A 27,431-nucleotide genomic window follows, 5' to 3' on the forward strand; every position below is an offset into this window, starting at 1 on the left:
GATTCTGGAATGTTCTACCTGGTAAAAAGGGGATAAATTTGGGGGTGTGGCCAATTTGGGGTGTTCTGGAAGGTTCCATCCACTTCAGAGGATTCTAAATTTGGGGGCGTGGCCGATTTGGGGTGTTCTGGAAAGTTCTACTCTCTTCAGAAGCTCCTTAATTTTGGGGGTGTGGCCATCTTGGAGGGTTCTAGAAGCGTCCCCACAGGTTCTAGAAGGTTCCACCCCCCTCTGAATCTCCCAAATTTGGGGGTGCGGCCATCTTGGAACCTTCTAGAAGCTCCTACCCAAACTCTAGACCCTTCCACCCCCTTCAAAATCTCCTCAATTCGGGGCGGTCCCACCCCCCTCTCCCCTCTCTTTCCTCCCTCCCCAGGCTCCCCCCGACCTCTACCCCCCTCCCCCTTCCCCTCCCCCCAGCACCCCCCTTCCCCTCCCCCACCCTTTCGCCACCATCCGAACGGCCTCGTTGGTGACTCGTCAAGCCCGCGCTCGGGCCCGGGACCACCTCGGGGGCTACCAAAGGCTCCGACGTCACCACCAGAAGCAACTTTTGGGCTTGGAGAACCGCCTCCGCGTTCAATTGGCCGAGCACCAGCTCCGCCTCCAACGGCAACTGGAAGCCCAACGCTCGGCGGCGTTGGCCGACGCCGAGAAACTGGCCCGGAGGCATCAGAGTATCTGCGAGAAAGAGGTGGGGGAGGGGGTGGGAGGTTGAGGTGGGTGGGAGGGGCTAAGATGGCCGACGATTGGGTTAGAAGGGGGACTGAGGTTGAAAAAAAGGGTCGGTGTGGCTTTAAGAGGGAGTGGGTGGGGCTTGGGGGGGCTGGAGGGGTGGGGTTGGGGGGAGTTGAGTGACGTTGGGTTGGGTGGGAGGGGCTAAGATGGCCGACAGAGGGGTTAAAGGGGGGACTGAGGGGTTGAAAAAAAGGTCAGTGTGACTTTAAGAGGGAGTGGGCGGGGCTTAGGGGGATGGGAGGGGCTTGAGGGTGGGGTTGGGGGGAGTTGAGTGATGTTGGGTTGGGTGGGAGGGGCTAAGATGGCCGACGATTGGGTTAGAAGGGGGACTGAGGTTGAAAAAAAGGGTCAGTGTGGCTTTAAGAGGGAGTGGGCGGGGCTTAGGGGATGGGAGGGGCTTGAGGGGTGGGGTTGGGGGGAGTTGAGTGACGTTGGGTTGGGTGGGAGGAGCTAAGATGGCCGACAGAGGGGTTAAAAACTAAGGGGTAGAAAAAAGGGGTCGGTGTGGCTTTAAGAGGGAGTGGGCGGGGTTTAAAAGGTGGTGGGCGGGGCCTAGCAACGCGTGGGAGGGGCTTGAGGGAGGTTGGAGGGCGGGGTTGGGCGTTGAGGGGGAGTGGGCGGGGCTAAGATGGCCGACGATTGGGTTAATAGGACTGAGGGGTTGAATAAAGGGTCGGTGTGGCTTTAAGAGGGAGTGGGCGGGGCCTAAGGGGGTGGGAGGGGCTTAGCGCGGAGGAGGCGGGGCTTTAGCGGCAGCTGAATGACATTTGTGGCGGTGGAAGGGGCGGGGCTAAAGCAAAGGGGGAAGGGGGCGGGGCCAGGCAGGGCCAGGGGTTTGTGGCATAGTGGAAGGGGCGGGGCTTAATGGTGGGTGTGGCCACGCCCCCGGGTTCTGGCCACGCCCCCCAGCCTCTGGCTCCGCCCACATTCTGTAGTTCCAGTTCAAGCTAATTGGGGGGGGGGAGTGGCTTTGCGAGTGGGTGGGCGGGGTTTGTATGGGCGTGGCACCCATGCCCATTTACAGCCACGCCCACCAGGGTCTTAGCCACGCCCCCAGCCTGTTTGGCCCCGCCCACATTCTTTTTAACCCGCCTGTGGGTGATGCCAACAGAGACGGTGGATTGGAGGGGGGGGGAGTGGCTTTGCGAGTGGGTGGGCGGGGTTTGTGTGGGCGTGGCTGCCACGCCTCTTTACAGCCACACCCACCAGGGTCTTAACCACGCCCCCAGCCTGTTTGGCCCCGCCCACATTCTTTTTAACCCGCCTGTGGGTGATGCCAACAGAGACGGTGGATTGGAGGGGGGGGGAGTGGCTTTGCGAGTGGGTGGGCGGGGTTTGTGTGGGCGTGGCTGCCACGCCTCTTTACAGCCACACCCACCAGGGTCTTAGCCACGCCCCCAGCCTTTTTTGGCCCCGCCCTCATTCTTTTTAACCTGCCTGTGGGTGATGCCAACAGAGATGGTGGATGGGAGGGGGGGGGAGTGGCTTTGCGAGTGGGTGGGCGGGGTTTGTATGGGTGTGGCTGCCACGCCTCTTTACAGCCACACCCACCAGGGTTTTAGCCACGCCCCTAGCCTTTTTTTTTGGCCCCGCCCACATTCTTTTTAACCTGCCTGTGGGTGATGCCAACAGAGACGGTGGATTGGAGGGGGGGGGGAGTGGCTTTGCGAGTGGGTGGGCGGGGTTTGTGTGGGTGTGGCTGCCACGCCTCTTTACAGCCACACCCACCAGGGTCTTAGCCACGCCCCCAGCTTTTTTTGGCCCCGCCCACATTCTTTTTAACCCGCCTGTGGGTGATGCCGACAGAGACGGTGGATTGGAGGGGGGGGGAGTGGCTTTGCGAGTGGGTGGGTGGGGTTTGTGTGGGCGTGGCGGCCACACCCCTTTGCGGCCACACCCCCTAGGGTCCTGACCACGCCCCCGTGTCCTTTGTCCCCGCCCCCAGGCCAAGGCGGCGCGGGGGGAGGAGCGCCGGTTCCAGCAGCACCTGCTGGGGCAGCAGCGGCGGGAGCTGGGGGAGCTGCTGGAGACCCAACGGCGCCAGTACCGGGCGCGCAGGGAGCGCCTCAAGGAGGTGGGGGCGCCCCCAAAATACCCCCCCGCGGCCCGAAATGCCCCCCCCGCGGCCCGAAATGCCCCCCCGCGGCCCGAAATGCCCCCCCGCGGCCCGAAATGCCCCCCCCCGCGGCCCGAAATGCCCCCCCCCGCGGCCCGAAATGCCCCCCCCCGCGGCCCGAAATACCCCCCCGCGCCCCAAAATACCCCCCGCGCCCCAAAATATCAGCCTGTGCACCGAAATAACCCCACATAGACCGAAATACCCCCCTGCGCCCCTAAATACCCCCCTGTGCACCGAAATACCCCCCCGTGCACCAAAATACCCCCCCACAGGCTGAAATACCCTCCCGCGCCCCGAAATACCCCCCTGCACCCCTAAATACCCCCCTGCGGCCCGAAATACCCCCCCGTGCCCCGAAATACCCCCCCGTGCACCAAAATACCCCTCCACGCCCCGAAATACCCCTCTGCACCCCAAAATACCCCCATGTGCCCCAAAATACCCCCCCGCGCCCCATTCTCCCCAGATTTTTACTCCGGATTTTGTTTCATTCAGATTTTCAAATTTTGAACTTCTTTTTTTCCATTTTCACCTTTTGCGCCCAATTTTTCCCTTTAGATATTTCTAAGTTTTTGATTTTTTAACTTCTTTTTTTCATTTTTATTTTTTCGCTGATATTAACTCAAATTTTTAAATTTTCAACTTTTTTTCTCCTTTCTCACCGTTTCTTTGCACCAGATTTTTTTTTTTTAATTCAATCTCCAAAATTTTTAACTAATTTTTTCAATTTTTACCATTTTTTTTCCTCCAGATTTTTCCTTTCCCTTCAGATCCTTTCGTTTCAATTTTGAAACTTTCCCCATTTCCACCGGCTTTTCCCTCATTTTTTTTTTTTTTAAGCCACATTTTAAAATTTTCAACTTTTTTTTCTCCCTTCTCACCATTTCTTTACACCTTTTTTTTTTTTTTTTAATTCAACCTCCAAAATTTTTAACTAATTTTTTCAATTTTCACCGCTTTTTCCTCCAGATTTTTCTTTTCCCTTCAGATCTTTTAGCTTCGATTTTTGAAACTTTCCCCATTTCCACCGGCTTTTCCCTCATTTTTTTTTTTTTTAAACCCACATTTTAAAATTTTCAACTTTTTCTCCCTTCCCACCGTTTCTTTACACCTGTTTTTTTCTTTTTTTAAATTCAAACTTCGATATTTTTAACGTCTTTTTTCAATTTTCACCGTTTTTTCCTCCGAATTTTCCTTTCCAGATCTCAAGTTTTGAACTCCCCTTATTCCCACCGCCTTTTCCCTCTTTATTTTTGTTACAAATCGCATTCTAAAATCCGTAACTTTCTCCGACTCCCGCCGCGTTTTTTTTTTTCCCTCCCGATTCTCCTTCCCCGATTCGCCTTTTCCGATTTTTATTTTTTTTTTCCGGCCTCGCCCTTTTTCTCCCTTCCATCCTTTCCTTCCCCGCTCCCCTTTTCCCAGCCTTACGTCCCGTTTTTTTTACTTTTTTCTTTTTTTCCTTTTTCCTCTCGGCCCCTCGCGCCCCCGCCGGGGCAGGAGCTGCAGGAGGACCCCAGCACGCCGCGACGGGAGAAGCAGGAGCGGCTCCTGCGCCACAAGGAGACGCTGCAGCAGCTCCAGGCCGAGGAGGAGGCCGCTCTCCTCTGCCGCCAGCGACAGGACTTCGATCTCCAGTGCCGCCAGTACAAACGCAAAATGTTACTGGCGAGACACGACCTCGACCAGGATCTCCTGCGGGAGGTGAGGGAGGGGGGAAAGGGTGGGGGGGGGGGGTTTAGGGGCGGTCCTGGGGGCGTAGGAGAGGATTTTGGGGGACCCTGGGGCTCTGGGGAAGGATTTTGGGGCGATTAGGGGGATCCTGGGAAGGAATTTGGGGGGTTAAGGGGAGCCCTGGGGGTGTGGGGGAGGATTTGGGGGGGATTAGGGGGGTCCTGGGGGCATGGGAGAGGATTTTGGGGGAACCCTGGGGCTCTGAGGAAGTATTTGGGGGTGGTTAGGGGGGACCTGAGGACGATTTTGGGGGTTTAGGGGAGCCCTGGGGGTGTGGGGGAGGATTTGGGGGGGATTATGTGGGGCTCTGGGGAACATTTTGGGGGTTTAGGGGGGTCCTGGGGGTGTGGGAGAGGATTTTGGGGGACCCTGGGGCTCTCGGGAAGGATTTTGGGGCGATTAGGGGGATCCTGGGAAGGAATTTGGGGGGTTAAGGGGAGCCCTGGGGGTGTGGGGGAGGATTTGGGGGGGATTTGGGGGGAATAGGGGGAGCCTGAGAAGGAATTTTGGGGGTTTAGGGGGGGCCTGGGGGCGTGGGAGAGGATTTTGGGGGACCCTGGGGCTCTGGGAATGGATTTTGGGGTGATTAGGGGGATCCTGGGAAGGATTTGGGGGGGTTTAGGGGGGCCCTGGGGGCGTGGGAGAGGATTTTGGGGGACCCTGGGGCTCTGGGGAAGGATTTTGGGGCGATTAGGGGGATCCTGGGAAGGACTTTGAGGGGTTTAGGGGGGCCCTGGGGGCGTGGGAGAGGATTTGGGGGGGATTTGGGGCTCTGAGGAAGGATTTTGGGGGTTTAGGGGGATCCTGGGAAGGAATTTGGGGGTTTAGGGCGGTCCTGTGGGGTGTGGGGAAGGATTTGGGGGGGATTTGGGGGGATTAGGGGGAGCCTGGAAAGGAATTTTGGGGGTTTAGGGGGGCCCTGGGGGTGTGGGGAAGGATTTTGGGGGGATTTGGGGGGCCCTGGGGGTGGATTTGGGGGGTTTAGGGGGGTCTGGGAGCGTGGGGTGGGGGTTAGGGGGTCTCTGGGGCCGTGGGGCAGGATTTTAGGGGTCCGGGGTATCTGTGGGGCAGAATTTGGGGGTTTTCGAGCTATGGGGCAAGATTTGGGGTGTCCCTGGAGCTTATGGGGCAGGATTTGGGGTGTCCTTGACCCTATAGGGCAGAATTTGGGGTGTTCCTGGAACTTATGGGGCAGAACTTGGGGGTTTCTTGAACTTACGGGGCAGGATTTGGGGTGTCTGTGGGTCTATGGGGCAGAATTCAGGGTGTGCTTGGAACTTATGGGGCAGAACTTGGGGCATGTATGGGGCAGAATTCGGGGTGTCCTTGGGACTTATGGGGCAGAACTTGGGGCATGTATGGGGCAGGATTCGGGGTGTCCTTGGGACTTATGGGGCAGAACTTGGGGCATCTATGGGGCAGGATTTGGGGTGTCCCTGGGACTTATGGGGCAGAATTTGGGGCATCTATGGGGCAGAATTCGGGGTGTCCTTGGGACTTATGGGGCAGAACTTGGGGCATCTATGGGGCAGGATTTGGGGTGTCCTTGGGCCTTTGGGGTAGAACTTGGGGCCACCCTGCCTCTATGGGGCAGAATTTCGGGGGGTTCCCACTTATTCCCAGTAAGTCGCTATGGGGCAGATTCCCCCCCCCCCCCCCCCCAAAAAAAATCTATGGGGCAGCGCCTGTCTCTCTCAGCCGCCATTTCCCGTCAACCCCTCGGGGTGGGAGTTTTTTAGCAGGTGGGGTGTATTTTAGGGGGGGGGGGGGGTGTGCCCCATTTTTCTATGGGGCAGCACCCGTGGGTCCCACCCCGTCCCCCCCGCCCCGTCCCCCCTCCCTGCCCCGCTTTGTCGCCGTGGGGCCCCTCGCAGGAACTGAACAAAAAGCAGACGCAGAAAGATCTGGAATGTGCCACCCTCCTCCGACACCACGAGGCCACCGGCCAATTAGAAACGAGACAATTAACGACCCTTCACCGCACCCGCTGCGACCTGGCCCGCTGTCAGCACCAGTCGGAACTGGCCAATCAACGCGAGTACAACCAACGGCGTCACCGCGAGCTCCGCCAGAAACACGCGGCCCAAGTGAGACAACAACCCAAAAATCTACGAGTAGGTGGAGCCGGAGGGGGCGGGGAGGAGCTTGGGGGAGTGGAGGGCGTGGTTTTCAAGATGGAGGCTGAAGGAGAAGGGGTGGAGGTGGAGGAATGGGGGGAAATGGCCGACGGGGGGGTCGGAATGGCCGACGGGGGGGTCGGAATGGCCGACGGGGGGGTCGAAATGGCTGAAAGAGGGATCAAAATGGCCGACGGGGGGATTGAAATGGCCGACAGAGGGTTCAAAATGGCCGACGGGGGGGTCCAAATGGCCGAAAGAGGGATCAAAATGGCCGACAGGGAGGTCAAAATGGCCGACAGGGAGGTCAAAATGGCCGACAGGGAGGTCAAAATGGCCGACAGAGGGATCAAATTGGCCGACGGGGGGGTCAAATTGGCCGACAGGGGGATCAAAATGGCTGACGGAGGGGTTGAAATGGCCGACGGGGGGGTCAAAATGGTGGATGGGGGTTTCAAAATGGCGGACAGGGGGTTCAAAATGGCGGCGGAGGAAGGGGAAGCGGAAGGGGAGTGGCACAAAATGGCGTCTGGTGGGTTCAAAATGGCGGCGGAGGGGGAAACGGAAGGGGAGTGGCGGGAAATGGTGGAGGGCGGGTTCAAGATGGCGGAGGGCGAGCGGGAAAGGGCGGGGAGCGATTTCAAAATGGCCGCGGGCGATTTCCTCAAAATGGCGGGAGGGGCGGGGCGTCGCGCGGCGTCACGTGACCTCGAAACGGCGGGAAACGGCTTCAAAATGGCGTCGGGGGCGAACAAAATGGCGGAGGGGGGCCTCGGCGGGGGGTCACGTGACTTGGAAATGGCGGGAAGCTGCCTGGAAACGGCGTCACGTGACCTCGGAACAGCCGGAAACGCCCCCAAAATGGCGGGAAACGACCTCGGAACGGCGTCACGTGACCTGGAAATGGCGGGAGGCGTCTTGGGAACGGTGTCACGTGACTTCGAAATGGCCGGGGGGGGTCTCGGAGGTGGGTCAGGTGACCCCGCAGCGGCAGGAAGTGACCCGGGAAAACCCGGAAGTGACCCCAGAGTGGCAGGAAGTGACCTTGAAATACCCGGAAGTGACCCCAGAATGGCAGGAAGTGACCCCGAAATACCCGGAAGTGACCCTCAAACGCTCAGAATTGACCCCGAAATACCCGGAAGTGACCCCGAAATACCCGGAAGTGACCCCAAAACACCCGGAAGTGACCCGGAAATACCCGGAAGCGACCTTGAAATACCCAAAACTAACTCCAGAGCGGCAGGAAGTGACCCCAGGATACCCGGAAGTGACCTCAGGATACCCGGAAGTGACCCCCAGACCCCCGGAAGTCACCCCCAGACCCCCGGAAGTCACCCCCAGACCCCCGAAAATACCCCCAAAACACGCTCGGGCGACCCCAAACCCCCGCCCCCTTTCCCCACCCCGCGCCGCTCCCCTCCCCGCCCCCCTCCTCCTTCGGCGGCCATCTTGCCTCACCTCCTCTGCTGGGCCTTACCCTTAGGCCTCGCCCTCCGCCCGGGCCTCCCTTCCCTCCTTTTCCTCTTCGTCGCCTTTTGGCTCCAAAACCGCCGTTTTTGGGGCATTTTGGGCGCTTTGGAAAGCGGCGCGGCGGGCGTGGCCGTGGCCTACGCCCTCCTCCCCCTCTGCCGCCATTTTGGGAGCCTCCATTTCGCCACTTTGACGGCGGGGGGAGGCGTTTTGGCCCTTTTAAGCTTCGGGACCCGCCGGGGGCCATTTTACGCCCCGGTTTTTTTTTTGGCCGCCCAGTTTTTGGTTTTTCCGTGGCTTTTTTTGCCCCTTTACATTTTGGGGGTGCTGGCGCGGGAAGGGGGGGGCCTGGGGGGGCTGCCCCGACGTTTACGCCGTCTGTGGCTCCGCGTCCTGCTGGGGTTACCCCCCTCCCTCTTCGCCATCTTTTTGCGCCTCGGTTTCGCCTCCGAGCGGCGACTTTTCCGCCTTTTCCCCAAAACCAACAAATCGGGGTTCAAATCCCGCCTGCCCGTCCCCCGAAAAAAAAGGGGGGGCCCCCAAACCCCGCCCCCGCAACCCTTCCCCTTCCCCCTCCCCCATTGGCTCGTCGCCCTCTGGCTTCGAGCCCGTCGAGCGGCTTCACGCCTTTCCCCCCCCGCCGGATTTTTTTTCGGGGCGACGCGACGACCCCCCCCGCCCCCGAGTCGGATCCCCCGACCTGCCCCCAGACCTTTAGCCCCCCCGCTACGAACCCCACAAATTTGGGGGGCCCCCCCGAGAAGGGGGAGGAGCGGAGACGCCCTTCGGGGGGGACCCGTCGGCGTCGCGGCCCCCCCGCCGTCACGACGCCCCTGGAGGTGACGGCGGCCAATGGGGCCGCGGCCCCACCCAGGCACTACGGACACACCCCCCCCCCCCTTTTTTTTTTTTTTTGGGGGGGGGGGTGTCCCCAAAAACTGGGGGATCCCCCCCAGAAACCCCCTTTTTTGGGGGTGAAAACCCCTTTTTTAGCCCCCGGGGGGGGGGGGGGGCTCTGAAATCACTTTCCCACCTTCCGCCGGTATTTTTGGGGGGGTGTCTCCCCCCCCCCCCCACCTGAAAAACAGGGTTCAGGCCCCCCCCGAAATCTTTAATATTTGCCCTCCCCTTGTTTGAGACCCCCCTCTAAATTTTTAGGGACCCCCCCTCTAAATTTTTAGGGACCCCCCCAAAAAATTTTTTGGGACCCCCAAAATTTTTAGGGACCCCCCCCCCAGAAAATTTTTAGGGACCCCGCAATTTTTTGAGGACCCCCGAAAAATTTTAGGAAACCCCCCCCATATTTTTAGGGACCCCCCCAAAATTTTTAGGGATCCCCACAAATTTTTAGGGGCCACCACAACTTTTTAGGGACCCCCACAACATTTTTTGGGACCCCCAAAATTTTTAGGGACCCCCCCCCCCCCAGAACTTTTAGGGTTGTGCCCCCCCCTAAAATATTTCACATTCCTGCCACAGCGGATTTTTGGGGACCCCCCCTTCAAATAAATTTGGGGGACACTCCCCCCCCCCCCCCCCCCTTTAGAAAAAAAATTCCTGGGGGTGCCCCCCCAAAAAATTTTTTCCAAAATTTTTGAGGGGGGGGGACGGACACTTCCCTCTCCCCCCCCCCCAGCCCGCCTCAAAAATTTAAAAAATTTGGGGACCCCCCCCAAGGGCTTTAAAACCCTCCGAACGTCCGAGGTCACCCCCAAAATTTTGGGTGCCCCCCCCCAAGGGGTTTCAGGACCCCCAAATTTTTACGGAGGGGCCCCCCCGACATTTTGGGGGCCCCCCCGACATTTTGGAGTCCCCCCCCCCCCTCAAATTTTCGAGGTGTCGGCCCCCCCCCCCCCCCGTTTCGCGCTGCTTCGCTATTTATTGATATTTTGGGGCGGGGGGGGGGGGGGAATGCGTTTTGGGGCGATTTCTTCATTTTCCATCATTTTCTGTTCCGTTTTTTGTTGGTTTTTATGATTTTCCGATTCTCGGGTTTTGGTTTTTTTTGGGGGGGGGGGGGGGCCAAGAATTTTTCCGGTTTGTTTTAATTATTTTATTTTAAATATATTATTTTTTAAAATCGACATTTTTTTTTTGGTTTTTTTTTCTGTTTTTTTTTCTTTTTTTTTTTTTTTTTTAATTTGGGTTTCGGGGCGGGGGGGGGGGGCAGGGGAGGAGCACCCGTGGGTGCTGGGGGGGGGTCGTTGCGGGTCTCGGGGTCACCCAGTGGGTGTTGGGGGTCGATGAAGGGGTCAACCGTTGGGTGGGGGGTTGTGGGCGGGGCACCCATGGGTGTGGGCGTCGCCCAATGGGCGCTGGGGGTCAATGAAGGGGTCAACCGTTGGGTGGGGTCGTGGGCGGGGCACCCATGGGTGGGGGCGTCACCCAATGGGTCCCAACTCAATGAAGAGGTCAACCATTGGGTGTTGGGGGCACCCATGGGTGTGGGCGTCGCCCAATGGGCGCTGGGGGTCAATGAAGGGGTCAACCGTTGGGTGGGGGGTCATGGGCGGGGCACCCGTGGGTGGGGGCGTCACCCAATGGGTCCCAACTCAATGAAGAGGTCAACCATTGGGTGTTGGGGGCACCCATGGGTGTGGGCGTCGCCCAATGGGCGCTGGGGGTCAATGAAGGGGTCAACCATTGGGTGGGGGGTCATGGGCGGGGCACCCATGGGTGGGGGCGTCACCCAATGGGTCCCAACTCAATGAAGAGGTCAACCATTGGGTGTTGGGGGCACCCATGGGTGTGGGCGTCGCCCAATGGGCGCTGGGGGTCAATGAAGGGGTCAACCATTGGGTGGGGGGTCATGGGTGGGGCACCCATGGGTGTGGGCGTCGCCCAATGGGCGCTGGGGGTCAATGAAGGGGTCAACCGTTGGGTGGGGGGTCGTGGGCGGGGCACCCATGGGTGGGGGCGTCGCCCAACGGGTCCCGACTCAATGAGGAGGTCACCCATGGGGGGCGGGGGGCACCCCAATACCTGGAGTCATCACGTGACGGGTCGGGGCGTGTCCTGATGGGCGTGGCTCCTGCCTTTAACCCCGCCCTCCTCCTTTTTCTTCTCTCCGATTGGCCAGTCCAAGGAGCTGCAGCTGAAGCGGCAGTTCCAGGCCCGGTGCCACGCCCAGGCCCGGCAGTACAAGGCGCTGAGGTCCCGCCTCCTTGGGGGCGGGGCTAAAGGCCCCCACAAGCTCCTCCTCCAACGCCTCAAGGCCGAGCAGACGCGCAAGATGGCCGCCCTGGCCGAGCAGTACGAGCTCAGCCTCAGCGAGATGTTGGCCAGTCAGGCCGTAGGTGGCCACCGGGGGGGACGGCGGCGGGGAGGGAGTCACTGGGAGTCACTGGGAACCAACTGGGAGTCGATGGGAGTCACTGGGAACCAACTGGGAGTCACTGGGAACCAACTGGGAGGCGATGGGAGTCACTGGGAACCAACTGGGAGTCGATGGGAGTCACTGGGAACCAACTGGGAGTCACTGGGAACCAACTGGGAGTTGATGGGAGTCACTGGGAACCAACTGGGAGTCACTGGGAACCAACTGGGAGTTGATGGGAGTCACTGGGAACCCACTGGGAGTCACTGGGAACCCACTGGGAGTCACTGGGAACCAACTGGGAGTCACTGGGAACCAACTGGGAGTCGATGGGAGTCACTGGGAACCAACTGGGAGTCACTGGGAACCAACTGGGAGTTGATGGGAGTCACTGGGAACCAACTGGGAGTCACTGGGAACCAACTGGGAGTCACTGGGAACCAACTGGGAGTTGATGGGAGTCACTGGGAACCAACTGGGAGTCACTGGGAACCACCTGGGAGTCGATGGGAGTCACTGGGAACCAACTGGGAGTCACTGGGAACCAACTGGGAGTCGATGGGAGTCACTGGGAACCAACTGGGAGTCACTGGGAACCAACTGGGAGTTGATGGGAGTCACTGGGAACCCACTGGGAGTCACTGGGAACCACCTGGGAGTTGATGGGAGTCACTGGGAACCAACTGGGAGTCACTGGGAACCAACTGGGAGTCGATGGGAGTCACTGGGAACCAACTGGGAGTCACTGGGAACCAACTGGGAGTCGATGGGAGTCACTGGGATCCAACTGGGAGTCACTGGGAACCAACTGGGAGTCACTGGGAACCAACTGGGAGTCGATGGGAGTCACTGGGAGGTGATAGGAGTCACTGGGAACCAACTGGGAGTCACTGGGAACCAACTGGGAGTCACTGGGAACCACCTGGGAGTCGATGGGAGTCACTGGGATCCAACTGGGAGTCACTGGGAGTCACTGGGAACCAACTGGGAGTCACTGGGAACCAACTGGGAGTCACTGGGAACCAACTGGGAGGTGATAGGAGTCACTGGGAACCAACTGGGAGTCACTGGGAACCAACTGGGAGTTGATGGGAGTCACTGGGAACCAACTGGGAGTCACTGGGAACCAACTGGGAGTCGATGGGAGTCACTGGGAACCAACTGGGAGTCACTGGGAACCAACTGGGAGTCGATGGGAGTCACTGGGAACCAACTGGGAGTCACTGGGAACCACCTGGGAGTCGATGGGAGTCACTGGGAACCAACTGGGAGTCACTGGGAACCAACTGGGAGTTGATGGGAGTCACTGGGAACCAACTGGGAGTCGATGGGAGTCACTGGGAACCAACTGGGAGTCGATGGGAGTCACTGGGAACCAACTGGGAGTCACTGGGAACCAACTGGGAGTTGATGGGAGTCACTGGGAATCAACTGGGAGTCGATGGGAGTCACTGGGAACCAACTGGGAGTCGATGGGAGTCACTGGGAACCAACTGGGAGTTGATGGGAGTCACTGGGAATAAACTGGGAGTTGATGGGAGTCACTGGGAACCAACTGGGAGTCACTGGGAACCAACTGGGAGTTGATGGGAGTCACTGGGAACCAACTGGGAGTTGATGGGAGTCACTGGGAATCAACTGGGAGTCAATGGGAGTCACTGGGAACCAACTGGGAGTTGATGGGAGTCACTGGGAACCAACTGGGAGTCACTGGGAACCAACTGGGAGTTGATGGGAGTCACTGGGAACCAACTGGGAGTCACTGGGAACCAACTGGGAGTTGATGGGAGTCACTGGGAACCCACTGGGAGTCACTGGGAACAAACTGGGAGTCACTGGGAACCACCTGGGAGTTGATGGGAGTCACTGGGAACCAACTGGGAGTCGATGGGAGTCACTGGGAACCAACTGGGAGTCACTGGGAGTCACTGGGAACCAACTGGGAGTCGATGGGAGTCACTGGGAACCAACTGGGAGTCACTGGGAACCACCTGGGAGTTGATGGGAGTCACTGGGAACCAACTGGGAGTCACTGGGAACCAACTGGTACTCAATGGGACTCAACTGGGAGTTGCCTGGGAGTCAGTTGAGAACCAATGGGCCTCAGCGGGACCCAACTGGGCCAAACTGGGACCCAACGGAGCCAAACTGGGACTCAGTGAGGCCAAACTGGGACCCAACTGGGCCAAACTGGGACCCAACGGAGCCAAACTGGGACCCAGTGAGGCCAAACTGGGACCCAACTGGGCCAAACTGGGATTAAATGGGACTCAAAGGGACCCAACTGGGCCAAACTGGGACCCAACTGGGCCAAACTGGGACCCAACGGAGCCAAACTGGGACTCAGTGAGGCCAAACTGGGACCCAACTGGGCCAAACTGGGACCCAATGGGGCCAGACTGGACCTCAGTGGGCCTAACTGGGACTCGATGGGACCCAACTGGGCCAAACTGGTCCCCGACGAGCCCCACCCGGCCCCAACATACCCCGAGGCCATCGTTACCCTTGGGGGAGGCCCCGCCCCTGACTCCTCCTCCCTCCCCAGCTCCGATTGGACGAGACGCAGGAGGCGGAGTGCGAGGGGCTGCGGGTGCAACTGGAGCGGGAACTGGAGCTGCTCAACGTCTCCCAGCGCAGGCTCCGCCTCCGCGCCGAGGCCCAGCACGAGCGGGAGCGGCGGGACCTGGGCGAGCGGCTCTCCCTGCGCCGCGCCCTCCTGGAGCAGCGGGTACGGCCCGGGGCGGGGCCCGGGGGGGGCGGCCCCGCCCTTCCCGAGGGGCTACGGGGCGGTTTCGGGCCTCCCTGAGGGGATTTGGGGCGGTTTCGGGGCTTCCCGAGGGGATTTGGGGCGGTTTCAAGGATCCCTGTGGGGATTTGGGGCGGTTTCGGGGCTCCCCGAGGGGATTTGGGGCGGTTTCGGGGCTCCAAGAGGGGATTCGGGGCGGTTTCAGAGCTCCCCGTGGGGATTTGGGGAGGTTTCGGAGCTCCCCGAGGGGATTTGGGGAGGTTTCGGAGCTCCCCATAGGGATTTGGGGCGGTTTCGGGGCTTCCCGAGGGGATTTGGGGTGGTTTCGGGGCTCCCTGAGGGGATTTGGGGCGGTTTCGGGGCTTCCCGAGGGGATTTGGGGCGGTTTCAGGGCTCCCCGAGGGGATTTGGGGCGGTTTCAAGGATCCCTGTGGGGATTTGGGGCGGTTTTGGGGCTCCCCGAGGGGCTTCGGGGCGGTTTCAGGGCTCCCCGAGGGGATTTGGGTCGGTTTCGGGGCTTCCCGAGGGGATTTGGGGCGGTTTTGGGGCTCCCCATAGGGATTTGGGGCGGTTTCGGGGCTCCAAGAGGGGATTCGGGGCGGTTTCAGAGCTCCCCGTGGGGATTTGGGGCGGTTTCGGGGCTCCCTGAGGGGATTTGGGCGGTTTCGGGGCTCCCTGAGGGGATTTGGGGCGGTTTCGGAGCTCCCCGAGGGAATTTGGGGTGGTTTCGGGGCTCCCCGTGGGGATTTGGGGCGGTTTCGGGGCTCCCCGAGGGGATTTGGGGCGGTTTCAAGGATCCCTGTGGGGATTCGGGGTGGTTTCGGGGCTCCCCGAGGGGCTTCGGGGCGGTTTCGAGGCTCCCCGAGGGGATTTGGGGCGGTTTCAGGCCTCCCGAGTCCAGATTTTAGTCGTTTCAAGCCCCCCCAGCCGCCATTTTGATAATTTCACCCCTCCCCAACCCAGATTTTGGTAGTTTCAAGCCCCCCCGATCCAGATTTTAGTCGTTTCAAGCCCCCCCAGCCGCCATTTTGATAATTTTAGACCTCCCCAATCCATATTTTGGTAGTTTCAAGCCCCCCCAATCCAGTTTTTAGTCGTTTCAAGCCCCCCCAGCCGCCATTTTGATAATTTCACCCCTCCCCAACCCAGATTTTGGTAGTTTCAAGCCCCCCCAATCCAGTTTTTAGTCGTTTCAAGCCCCCCCAGCCGCCATTTTGATGATTTCACCCCTCCCCAACCCAGATTTTGGTAGTTTCAAGCCCCCCCAATCCAGTTTTTAGTCGTTTCAAGCCCCCCCAGCCGCCATTTTGAGAATTTTAAACCTCCCCAATCTATATTTTGGTAGTTTCAAGCCCCCCCAATCCAGTTTTTAGTGGTTTCACCCCCCCCCCCGCCGCCATTTTATCCCCTTTTTTTTTCCCCCTTCTGCCGTCGTCACGTGACGCCTCGTGGCCCCGCCCCGGCAGATCGAGGAGGAGCTGCTGGCGCTGCAGGCGGAACGTTCCGAGCGAATCCGGGCGCTGCTGGAGCGCCACGCCCGCGAGCTCGAGGCCTTCGACGCCGAAAGCCTCCGATTGGGCTTCTCCGGGATGGCCCTGGGGGCTGGCCCCGCCCCCGGCCCGCCCCCTCCCCTGCCCCGCCCTTCCCGCCCCGTCCCCCGCAGCGGTTCCCGCTGGACCCACGGCCCCCCCGACGCTCGAAGACAACCCCCTCCGCTATTGGCCCCGCTGCTTGCGGCCCCGCCCACCGACCCGCCTCCGCTTCCCGCCACGGGGGGCGCCATGACGGGGAGGGTTAGCCCCGCCCACAAGGCCAGGAAGGGGGCGGGGACAGGGGAGGGAGGGGCCGAGGCGCGCCCGCATCTCGACGGGGCGCGGCGCCCCTTGTCCTAAAGGGGGGGGGGGGCGGAGAGCCACGCCCACTCGGGCACAAGCCACGCCCCTTCCTCAAGCTCCGCCTCCCCCTTAACCGATCGGTTTGATTCTGTTAATTTTTGGGGTTTTTTTTTTTTTAAACACGGGGGGGGGGGGGCGTGGCCAAATGTAAACGAGCTCGTTAAGATTCATTAACATTTCGGAATGCAAATTAATTTAAATTTTTTGAGCAATTCGTAATTTGGGTTTTTTTGGAATCAAAACCCGTTGGTGCCGTCGGAGAGCGATTAAAATGTCCCGTTTAAATTAAATTAATTAATTATTTAATTTGTTTCATTGATTTTAATTGATTTTAACGTGTTTAATTCATTAATTAAATATTTAATTGAATTTAATAATTAAATTTAAATGTCCCGTTTGAATTAAATTTAATTTGTTTAATCTATTTTAATTTATTTTAACGTGTTTAATTTAATTCATTACTTAAACATTTAATTGAATTTAATAATTAAATTTAAATGTCCCGTTTAAATTAAATTATTTAATTTGTTTCATTTATTTTATTTTGACGTGTTTTATTTAATTCATTAATTAAATATTTAATTAAATTCAATAATTAAATTTAAATGTCCCGTTTAAATTAAATTATTTATTTAATTTGTTTAATTTATTTTAATTGATTTTAACGTGTTTAATTTAATTCATTAATTAAATCTTTAATTGAATCTAATGATTAAATTAAAATGTCCCGTTTAAATTAAATAAATTAAATATTTAACTCGTTTAATTTAATTTATTTTAATTTATTTTAACGTGTTTATTTCATTAATTTAATCTTTAATTTAATGTAATAATTAGATTAAAATGTCCCGTTTAAATTAAATTAATTAAAAATTTAATTTGTTTCATTTATTTTAATTTGTTTTAACGTGTTTAATTCATTAATTAAATCTTTAATTTAATAATTAAATTAAAATGTCCCGTTTAAATTAAATTAATTAAAAATTTAATTTGTTTTAATCATTTTAATTTATTTTAACGTGTTTAATTTCATTCATTCTCTTTAATAACTAAATTAAAATGTCCCGTTTAAATTAATTAAATATTTAATTTGTTTAATTTGATATGTTTTAATTTTTTTAACGTGTTTAAGTTATTAATTAAATAATTTAATTTAATAATTAAAATTTCCTGTTTAAATTAAATTAATTAAATATTTAATTTGTTCAATTTAATTTATTTTAATTTATTTTAACGTGTTTAATTCAATTCATTAATGAAATATTTAATTTAATATTAATTAAATTAAAATTTCCCGTTGCTGTTTAAATCGCAAATTAATTTGCGTTTTTCAACCACTCAGAATCGGAAGGTTTCGTTAAAATTTCGGCTTTTTAACAAAAATTTGCATTTTGCCCTCCGTTTTAATTCGAGTTTTTTTAATTACAGCTCAAGTTTTAATCGATCAAAATCCGATTTTTAATTAAAATTCGGTTGGATTTTTAAATTTAAAAATTTTGTTAATCCGCTACAGTCGTCGGGGTTAAAAATGAAATTTTAAAAATCAAAATTCAGGTTTTTCATCCAAAATTTGATGTTTTAATCAAAATTTCACCTTTCAAATCATTTCATTTCGCAATTAATGAAATTATGAAATTAATGAAATTAATGAAATTTAATTTTCTCCTTAAAATGCATTTCGACTTTTCAATCAGAATTTGAACGTTTTAATCGATGAAAATTCGATTTTTTTTAAAAATTAAAATTTCAACTCCAGTAGAAATTCGTTTTAATTTTGTTGCCGATTAATTTTTTTTTTTTTAATCCGCATTAATTTTAATTTAAAAATTAAATCACAAAATTCATATTTTAATCTAATTCAATTCGAATTGGACAAAATGATTTTGAAATCAAAATGAAATTTAATTTCTTAAATTCAACTTCGATTTTTTTAGTTCAAATGAATTTCAGCTTCTCGGGCGAAATTTTAATGTTTTGATCAATTCAAATTCGGTTTTCCAATTAAAATGAGAATTTTAATTTTGTAATCAATCAACATTGATTTTTTAATTAAAATTAATTTTGTAACCAACCAGCATTTGATTTTTTTTAATTAAAATTTAATTTTGTAACCAATCAGCATTTGATTTTTTTTCATTAAAATTAATTTTGTAATCGATGAACATTTGATTTTTTAATTAAAATTAATTCTGTAACCAATCAGCATTTGATTTTTTTAATTAAAATTAATTTTGTAACCAATTATCATTTGATTTTTTTTTAATTAAAATTAATTTTCTAAGCAGTCGGCATTTGATTTTTTTTAATTAAAATTAATTTTGTAACCAATCAGCGTTTGATTTTTTTTAATTAAAATTAATTTTTTACTCAATGAGCATTTGATTTTTTTTAATTAAAATTAATTCTGTAACCAATCAGCATTTGATTTTTAAATTAAAATTAATTGTGTAACCAATTATAATTTGATTTTTTTTAATTAAAATTAATTTTGTAACCAGCATTTGATTTTTTTTAATTAAAATTAATTTTTTACTCAATGAGCATTTGATTTTTTTTAATTAAAATTAATTTTGTAACCAATTAGCATTTAATTTTTAAATTAAAATTAATTTTGTAACCAATTAGCATTTAATTTTAATTAAAATTAATTTTGTAACCAATCAGCATTTGATTTTTAAATTTAAATTAATTGTGTAACCAATTATAATTTGATTTTTTTTAATTAAAATTAATTTTGTAACCAATCAGCATTTGATTTTTTTAATTAAAATTAATTTTGTAATCAATGAGCATTTGGGGTTTTTTTAATTAAAATTAATTTTGTAACCAATCAGCATTTGATTTTTTAATTAAAATTCAGTGTTAAAATCCATTTTAATGTTTGACTTAATTACAATTTGAAGTCTCCAAGATTAATTTCAAGTTTTAAATCAAAATTAATTTTCACTTTTGCGTCAAAATTTGATTTTTAAAATTTCAACTTTTAATTACCAGTTCGTGTAAATCTTGGAATCAATTAAAACTTTGATTTTTTTTTCATGCAAATTAATTTCAATTTTTAAACCAAAATTCTAATTTTTCAATCGATTTAAATTTGAAATTTTTCCTTAATTAACATTCATTCCCGTTTGTAACCTAAAATTCTTTTTTTTCTTTTTTTCAATCGAGGTGAATTTGTAAATGGATCGGCCGAGGTTAATTTAAATATTTAATTGCGGTTAAGCTCGAGGTGAAATTCTTGTCAAACGTAAATTTCTGGAAAACGGAAAATTCAAATTGTTGGAAATTCCTCACAAATCTCAGTGAAAACCGAAAATTTTTTTTTAATTTTTTTTTTTTTTTGACGTTTTTGTGGAATTTGAATGAAAATTTCTGGAGCCGGATGGAAATTTCGGGTGGAAATTAAATGAGAATTTAACGGCAACGGGGCGTGAAACGGAAATTTTTGTAAAACTGAAATGGAAAGTGAAATTAATGCAAATGAGCATTCAAAAAACCGGACGTTAAATGTCACATCGAGCGAATGCGAGGTGAAAATAATTAGAATCTCGGAAAAATTATTAAAATTTATTAAATTTTGTGAGTATCTATTGGGATGTATTAAAATTTATTAGAATTTATTGAAATTTATTTAAATTAATCGAAATTTGACCCCCCGCGTTCCTTGAGGCGAAATGAAAGCGTTAATTAAAACCGGGATGAGCTGCTGGAGGGGTCGCGGGGTTCAAATCGGCCTTAACCCCCCAAAAAATCAACGTAAATGTAAAGTCGATGAAATTTTAGAAAAAAGGCGCCGGAAATTAAAAACTCTCTGGAGAATTTTTTGTTCAGGGTCAATTTAAAGAAAATTTGACGTAAATGGAGAAACCAATCGACGCCATCGGAGGAAAACCGGACGTAAATGGAAAGTAGAAGGAGGTGAGCGAGAGAAAGGATCGACGGGTTTGAGGGGAAGGCGTCGGAAATGTTAAGGAAAATGGGCAGAAGCTAAAAAAAAAAATCGACGTAAGTTAAAAAAAAAATCGCTGTAAATTAAAAAAAAAATCGCAGTAAGTTAAAAATTTAAAAATCTCCGTAAGTTAAAAAAAAATCGCCGTAAATTTTAAAAAAAAAAATTGCTGCAAATTAAAAAAAAAATCGCCATAAATTAAAAAAAAAAATCGTTGTAAATTAAAAAAAAAAATCACTGTAAATTAAAAAAAAATCGTAGTAAGTTAAAAAAAAATTTAAAAATCGCCGTAAGTTAAAAAAAAATCGCCGTAAATTGAAAAAAAAAAAAAAGCTGTAAATTAAAAAAAAAAAATCGCCGTAAATTAAAAAAAAAACAATCGCCGTAAGTTAAAAACAAAAATCGTCGTAAATTAAAAAAAAAATCGCTGTAAATTTAAAAAAAAAAAATCGCCGTAAATTAAAAAAAAAAATCGCCGTAATTTAAAAAAAAATCGCCGTAAATTAAAAAAAAAATCGCCGTAAATTAAAAAAAAAAAAATCGCCGTAACTTAAAAAAAAATCGCCGTAAATTTAAAAAAAAATCGCCGTAAATTTAAAAAAAAAAAATCGCCGTAAATTAAAAAAAAAATCGCCGTAATTTAAAAAAATAAAATCGCATAAGTTAAAAAAAAAATCGCCGTAAGTTAAAAAAAAAATCGCTGTAAATTTAAAAAAAAATCGCCATAAATTAAAAAAAAATCGTCGTAAATTTAAAAAAAAAAATCACTGTAAATTAAAAAAAAATCGCAGTAAGTTAAAAAAAAATTTAAAAATTGCCGTAAGTTAAAAAAATATCGCCGTAAATTTAAAAAAGAAATCGTCGTAAGTTAAAAAAAAAAAATCGCCGTAAATTAAAAAAAAAAATCGCGTAAATTAAAAAAGAAAAAAAAGTCGCCATCCAGTTTAAAAAAACTGACGTCCTTTTTGTTTAAAAAAAAAGACGGAAACTAGAAAAAAAATCGACGTCAACTTAAAAAAAATCGAGTTAAATATTAAAAAAAAATCGCCGTAAGTTAAAAAAAAAAAAAAACTCGCCCTAAATTAAAACAAAAATCGAGGTAATTATTTTTTTTAAAAAAGACGGAAAATTTAAAAAAAATCGACGACGACTTAAAAAAAACCCCGAGGTAAATATAAAAAAAAAAATCGACGAAAATGAAAAAAAAAAAAAAAAAAAAATTCGCCCGAAATTATTTTTTTTCCGGAGAGAAAAAAAAAAAAAAATTAAAAATAATCCCCGCGTGTTGCTGAGGACGCCGCAGGCCCCGCCCCCGCCGCCATTAACGCGCCTCATTAATTATTCCCGTTGCCGCGGTAACGGCACGCAGGGAGGGGGGGGCGTGGCGACCGCGGGAAGTCCCGCCTCTCCCCGCCGCTGATTGGCTGCGTCCGCCGAGCGCGCGGCGCCGTTTGGCCCCGCCCCGAGGCGGCGGCGTCGCTGATTGGTTGTTGGCGCGGAGGGGGGGGGGGGCGGGTTCTCGCTGAGGGGTTTTTTTTTGATTGGCGCATGCGCGGCGCGGCGAGGGGGCGGGGCCAGCGGGCGCTGCTTCCGGGGTCACGTGGTCGCGGCCGGTTCTTAAAGGGGCCGCGGCGCGGGGGGGGGGCGGCGATGGCGGCCGCCGAGAACGTGTTCCTGTTCGTGCCCAACGTCATCGGTGAGGGGCACTGGGAGGGACTGGGAGGGACTGGGAGGGACTGGGAGGGACTGGGGGGGACTGGGGGAGGGACTGGGAAGGGGTTGGGGGGGACTGGGAGCGACTGGGAGGCACTGGGGGATGCTGGGAGCGACTGGGGGGAGCTGGGAGATGCTGGGAGGGACTGGGAGGCACTGGGAAGGGATTGGGGGGAACTGGGAGGCGCTGGGGGATGCTGGGGGGTACTGGGGGGAACTGGGAGGCACTGGGAAGGGATTGGGGGGACTGGGAGGCACTGGGGGATGCTGGGAGCGGCTGGGGGTAACTGGGAGGCACTGGGGGATGCTGGGAGGCACTGGGAAGGGATTGGGGGGACTGGGAGGCACTGGGGGATGCTGGGAGCGACTGGGGGGAGCTGGGAGGCACTGGGGGATGCTGTGGGGGACTGGGAGGGACTGGGAAGGGATTGGGGGGGACTGGGAGGCACTGGGGGATGCTGGGGGGGACTGGGAGGGACTGGGAAGGGATTGGGGGGGACTGGGAGGCACTGGGGGGGGACTGGGGGCAGACTGGGAGATACTGGGAGGGACTGGGAAGGGATTGGGGGGGACTGGGAGGGGACTGGGATATACTGGAGGGTACTGGGAGGAAGTGAGGGGGACTGGGAGGCGTGAAGTGATACTGGGAGGGGACTGGGGGCGACTGGAGGATACTGGGAGGGACTGGGGGGATCACTGGGCCCCTCCTCCGTGGCCACGCCCCCTCCTCTCTAGCCACGCCCTTTCCTGCGTGGCCACGCCCCCTCAGTAACCACACAGCCTGTCAGTGGCCACGCCCCCTCCCCATCAGCCCCACAGCGCCCCTCCCCAGTGGCCACACCCCTCCTTCTCACTAGCCACGCCCCCCAAGGTGTGACCACGCCCCTCCTCACTAGCCACGCCCTTTCCTCTGTGACCACGCCCCCAAAGGTCTGACCACGCCCCCTTATCACTGACCACGCCCCATCAGTAGGGCCCCAGCCCATCCTCATCGGCCCCACAGCTCCCATCCCCAGCGGCCACGCCCCTCCGTCTCACTAGCCACGCTTTTTTCCTGCGTGGCCACGCCCCCCCCGACCCTTAGCCACGCCCCCTGCCCTCAGGCTACTTCCGATTGGCTCTGGCGGCCGCCTCCTTCTACCTGATGCCGCGGGAGCCGGGGCCGGCGGCCGCCTGCTACGCCCTGAGCGGGCTACTGGACGCCGTGGATGGGCACGTGGCCCGGCTGCTGGGCCAGGGTGGGCGTGGTCTGGGGGCAGGGGGCGTGGTCTGGGGGCAGGGGGCGGGGTTTGGGGCAGAGGGCGGGGTTTGGGGGCAAGGGGCGGGCTTTCAGGGGAGGGAAGGGGGAAGGAAATGGCGGAAGGGGGAGCGGTTGGGGGGAAGGGAGGGGCGTGGCTAGCGGGGAAGGGGTGGGGCGAGCGGTGGGAGGGGGCGTGGTGAGTGGGAGGGGGCGTGGCGAGTGGTGGGAGGGGCTTGGGGTGGGCGGCGGCTGGTGGGAGGGGGTGAGATGGCAGCGGGGGGGTCGGGGAGGGGGCGGGGCTTAAGGAATGAGGGTCTGGGTGTGTCGCTTTGAAGCTCCACCCCTTTGTGGGTGTGGTTGATGTGGCCACGCCCAATTCCGCCATCTTGGCCGCCATCTTGGCCAACCTTCACACACGTTTCCCGCCCTCCTCCTGCCCCACAGCGACTCCGCAGCCCCACAGCGGGTTGTGGCCCCGCCCCCTTGGCCACTCCCCTTTTGTGGGCGTGTCTGGTACTTAGCCACGCCCAATTCCGCCATCTTGGCCGCCATCTTGCCCACCCTTCACACACATTCCCCGCCCTCCTCCTGCCCCACATCGACTCTGCGGCCCCACAGCGGGTTGTGGCCCCGCCCCCGAGGCTCCTCCCCTTTTGTGGGCGTGTCTGATCCTTGGCCACACCCTCTTCCGCCATCTTGGCCGCCATCTTGCCCACCCCAGCGCAGATTCCCCGCCCTCCTCCCGCCCCACAGCGACTCCGCAGCCCCACAGCGGGTTGTGGCCCCGCCCCCGAGGCCCCTCCCTTTTTTGTGGGCGTGTCTGATCCTTGGCCACACCCTCTTCCGCCATCTTGGACGCCATCTTGCCCGCCCCAGCGCAGATTCCCTGCCCTCCTCCCGCCCCACAGCGACTCCGCAGCCCCACAGCGGGTTGTGGCCCCGCCCCCGAGACCCCTCCCTTTTTTGTGGGCGTGTCTGATCCTTGGCCACACCCTCTTCCGCCATCTTGGCCGCCATCTTGCCCACCCCAGCGCAGATTCCCCGCCCTCCTCCCGCCCCACAGCGACTCCGCAGCCCCACAGCGGGTTGTGGCCCCGCCCCCGAGGCTCCTCCCCTTTTGTGGGCGTGTCTGATCCCTGGCCACGCCCCCAGGCTCGCGGCTGGGCGCCATGTTGGACATGCTGACCGACCGCCTCTCCACCATGTGCCTCCTGGTCAACCTGGCCCTGCTCTACCCGGGGGCGGCGGCCATCTTCCAGCTCAGCATGGCCCTGGACGTGGCCAGCCATTGGCTGCACATGCACTGGTGGGCGGGGCCTCCCCGGGGGCGTGGCATGCGAGTGGGAGGGGTTGGGCAGCGAGGGGCGGGGCCTGGGAGGAGGCGGAGGGGGCAGTTGGAGGGGTGGGGGGAAGGGGTGGGGGCGTGGTCTGGGCTTGGGGTGGGGGCGGAGCTTAAACCTTGGGGGATTGGCTGGACCTGGGGGCGGGGCCTGAAGGGGGGCGGGGATTGGTGGGGCTGGGGGCGGGGCGAGTGGGACGAAGCCCCTCCCTGGGGGTTGGGTGGGGGGTGGAGCCTTGTGGGTGGGGCCTAGTTATGGGCAGGGCCGGTGTGGGAGGAACTGGGAGGGCACTGGGTGAACTGGGAGGAACTGGAGGGGCACTGGGAGGGCACTGGGTGAACTGGGAGGAACTGGAGGGGCACTGGGCGGGCACTGGGTGAACTGGGGGGAACTGGAGGGGCACTGGGTGGGCACTGGGTGAACTGGGGGGAACTGGAGGGGCACTGGGCGGGCACTGGGTGAACTGGGAGGAACTGGAGGGGCACTGGGCGGACACTGGTTGAACTGGGAGGAACTGGAGGGGCACTGGGCGGGCACTGGGTGGACTGGGAGGAACTGGAGGGGCACTGGGCGGACACTGGTTGAACTGGGAGGAACTGGAGGGGCACTGGGCGGGCACTGGGTGAACTGGGAGGAACTGGAGGGGCACTGGGCGGGCACTGGGTGAACTGGGAGGAACTGGAGGGGCACTGGGCTGACACTGGTTGAACTGGGAGGAACTGGAGGGGCACTGGGCGGGCACTGGGTGAACTGGGAGGAACTGGAGGGGAACTGGGCGGACACTGGGTGAACTGGGAGGAACTGGGGGGGGGAATCGGACCCCCAAGATTTTGCGGGAGTGGTTGGGGGGGGGGAGGGGGTGTTGGGAATGAAATCTCACCCAATCAGAAGCGCCGGGAGGAGGCGAGGGGGCGTGGCCGTGTTGGGCGTGTCCTGCCCTGACCCCGCCCCCTTCGCCCCTCCCCCAGCACCACCCTGGAGGGCGGAGCCAGCCACAAGGCGGTGGGGGGGGAGGGGCACCCCCTGCTGCGCCTCTACTACGGCTCCAAGGTGAGCGGGGGCGGGGCCAGGGGGTGGGGGCGGGGCTAAGGGGGTGGCCACGCCCCTCTCGTGACCACGCCCACCACACCCAGCCCCTCCTGTTCCTGCTCTGCGCCGGCAACGAGGGGTTTTACTGCTGCCTCTACCTGCTGCACTTCGGGGAGGGGCCGCCCGGTGAGGGACTGGGGGGGACTGGGAGGGACTGGGAGGGATTGGGGGGCACTGGGAGGAGATTGGGAGGGACTGGGGGGACTGGGAGGGGATTGGGGGGGACTGGGAGGGATTGGGGGGGACTGGGAGGGACTGGGAGGGGATTGGGGGGCACTGGGAGGGGATTGGGGGGAATGGGGGGGACTGGGAGGGATTGGGGGGGACTGGGAAGGGATTGGGAGGGATTGGGGGGGATTGGGGGGCACTGGGAGGGACTGGGAGGGGATTGGGGGGCACTGGGAGGGGACTGGGAGGGGACTGGGAGGGACTGGGAGGGGATTGGGGGGGACTGGGAGGGACTGGGGGGGGATTGAGGGGGACTGGGAGGGATTGGGGGGAATGGGAGGGACTGGGAGGGGATTGGGGGGCACTGGGAGGGACTGGGAGGGGACTGGGAGGGACTGGGAGGGGATTGGGGGGGACTGGGAGGGACTGGGGGGGATTGAGGGGGACTGGGAGGGATTGGGGGGAATGGGAGGGACTGGGAGGGGATTGGGGGGGACTGGGAGGGACTGGGACCTAACTGGGAGGCTCTAGGACCTCCTGGGAGGGGATTGGGGAGCACTGGGAGGAACTGGGGGCTAACTGGGAGAGGATTGGGAGGAACTGGGAAGGGATTGGGGGCAACTGGGAGGGACTGGGGGACACTGGGAAAGGATTGGGGAGCCCTGAGAGACAACTGGGATGAACTGGGAGCTACTGGGCAGCCTCTAACCCCGCCCCCCCCCCCCCCCCAGTGTGGCCGGGGGGGGTGGGGCTGTTCCGGGCCGGGCTCCTCCTGGGGGGGCCCTTGGCCGCCCTCAAGTTTGGGGTGAACCTGCTGCAGCTGGGGGGGGCGGCCCGACGCCTGGCGGCCATCGACGCCTCGGAGCGCCCCAAAATCCGCTGAAATCACCCCAAAAATCCCGCCCCCCCCCCCAGCCCCAAAACCGCTGGAAAATACCTCAAAAATCACACCCCCCCCCCCCCCGTGGGAACCGTTTTGGTGTTGAAATTAAAGAGAAAAAAAAAAATGTGTGGGAAAATAAATAAAGGAAAGGGGGGGCACCCAAAAAAAAAAAAAAAAAAAAGGGGGACCCCCCCCCCGCAAAAAAAAAAATGAAATTAAAGAAAATTGGTTTGGGGGGAAATGGGGAAAAAAAAATAGGGAGGAGGGAATGGGGGGGGAAAATGGGGAAAATGGGGGAAAAAATGGAGGGGGGGCACCCCCAAAAATAAAAAAAAGGGGGGACCCCAAAAAAAAAAAAAAAAAGGGGGGACCCCCCCCGAAAAAAAATGAAATTAAAGAAAATAAATTTGGGGGGAAATGGGGAAAAAAAAATAGGGAGGAGGGAATGGGGGGGGAAAAATGGAGGGGGGGTGAAAAAAAAATGGAGGGGGGTGAAAAAAAAATGGAGGGGGGTGAAAAAAAAATGGAGGGGGGCCCCCCCAAAAAAAAAAAAAAGGGGGGACCGTAAAAAAAAATTAAAAAAAAATGGGGGGAAACAGGGAAAAAAAAATAATAGGGAGGAGGGAATGGGGGGGTAAAAAATGGGGAAAATGGGGGAAAAAATGGAGGGGGGGCACCCCCAAAAATAAAAAAAAAAAAGGGGGACCCCCAAAAAAAAAAAATGGGGGACACCCCCCCCCGAAAAAAAAAAAAAAAATTTGGGGGGAAATGGGAAAAAAAAAATATGGAGGAAGGAATGGGGGGGGGGGTAAAAAATTAGAGAGGGGGTAAAAAATGGAGGGGGGGGCACCCCGAAAGTGAGGGGGGGCACCCCGAAAGTGAGGGGGGGGCACCCCAAAAAAAAATCGGGG

At 54.3% G+C, this 27,431-nt stretch overlaps 2 protein-coding genes across 3 annotated transcripts in view; both read left to right on the forward strand.

The window, feature by feature from the left end:
• Nucleotides 1–16,188, forward strand: part of LOC141972902 (serine/threonine-protein kinase TAO2-like) — a 31,282-nt gene extending 15,094 nt beyond the window's left edge. Inside the window, 7 exon segments of the mRNA XM_074930963.1 lie at nucleotides 377–694; nucleotides 2,684–2,812; nucleotides 4,358–4,561; nucleotides 6,466–6,705; nucleotides 11,261–11,473; nucleotides 14,043–14,225; nucleotides 15,710–16,188. Of these exon segments, the coding sequence (XP_074787064.1) occupies nucleotides 377–694; nucleotides 2,684–2,812; nucleotides 4,358–4,561; nucleotides 6,466–6,705; nucleotides 11,261–11,473; nucleotides 14,043–14,225; nucleotides 15,710–16,135 (1,713 nt within the window). The 3' untranslated portion in view covers nucleotides 16,136–16,188.
• A 5,471-nt stretch (nucleotides 16,189–21,659) lies between these two features.
• On the forward strand, nucleotides 21,660–26,586 carry LOC141972917 (CDP-diacylglycerol--inositol 3-phosphatidyltransferase-like). Of its 2 annotated transcripts, XM_074930976.1 has the most exons (6): nucleotides 21,660–21,783; nucleotides 22,904–23,038; nucleotides 24,193–24,346; nucleotides 25,349–25,430; nucleotides 25,514–25,595; nucleotides 26,369–26,586. In XM_074930976.1, exons 1-6 carry the CDS (start codon nucleotides 21,738–21,740, stop codon nucleotides 26,518–26,520), a joined length of 651 nt encoding a protein of 216 aa, XP_074787077.1. In that variant the 5' UTR covers nucleotides 21,660–21,737; the 3' UTR covers nucleotides 26,521–26,586. The 2 variants fall into 2 exon arrangements, with proteins under 2 accessions (XP_074787077.1, XP_074787079.1); XM_074930978.1 differs by lacking the exon at nucleotides 22,904–23,038 and having other exon boundaries at nucleotides 21,681–21,783.
• Nucleotides 26,587–27,431: the final 845 nt, after the last annotated feature.

The sequence above is a fragment of the Athene noctua genome, chromosome 37, assembly GCF_965140245.1.
Source record: "Athene noctua chromosome 37, bAthNoc1.hap1.1, whole genome shotgun sequence".
Classification (NCBI taxonomy): Eukaryota; Metazoa; Chordata; class Aves; order Strigiformes; family Strigidae; genus Athene; species Athene noctua.

Coding starts and splice junctions, on each gene's coding strand:
- LOC141972917 (XM_074930976.1), top strand. CDS start 21,738: ATGGCGGCCGCCGAGAACGTGTTCCTGTTCGTGCCCAACGTCATCG. Junction 24,347..25,348: donor CATTGGCTGCACATGCACTG/GTGGGCGGGGCC, acceptor CCCCTCCCCCAG/CACCACCCTGGAGGGCGGAG. Junction 25,431..25,513: donor GCCTCTACTACGGCTCCAAG/GTGAGCGGGGGC, acceptor CACCACACCCAG/CCCCTCCTGTTCCTGCTCTG.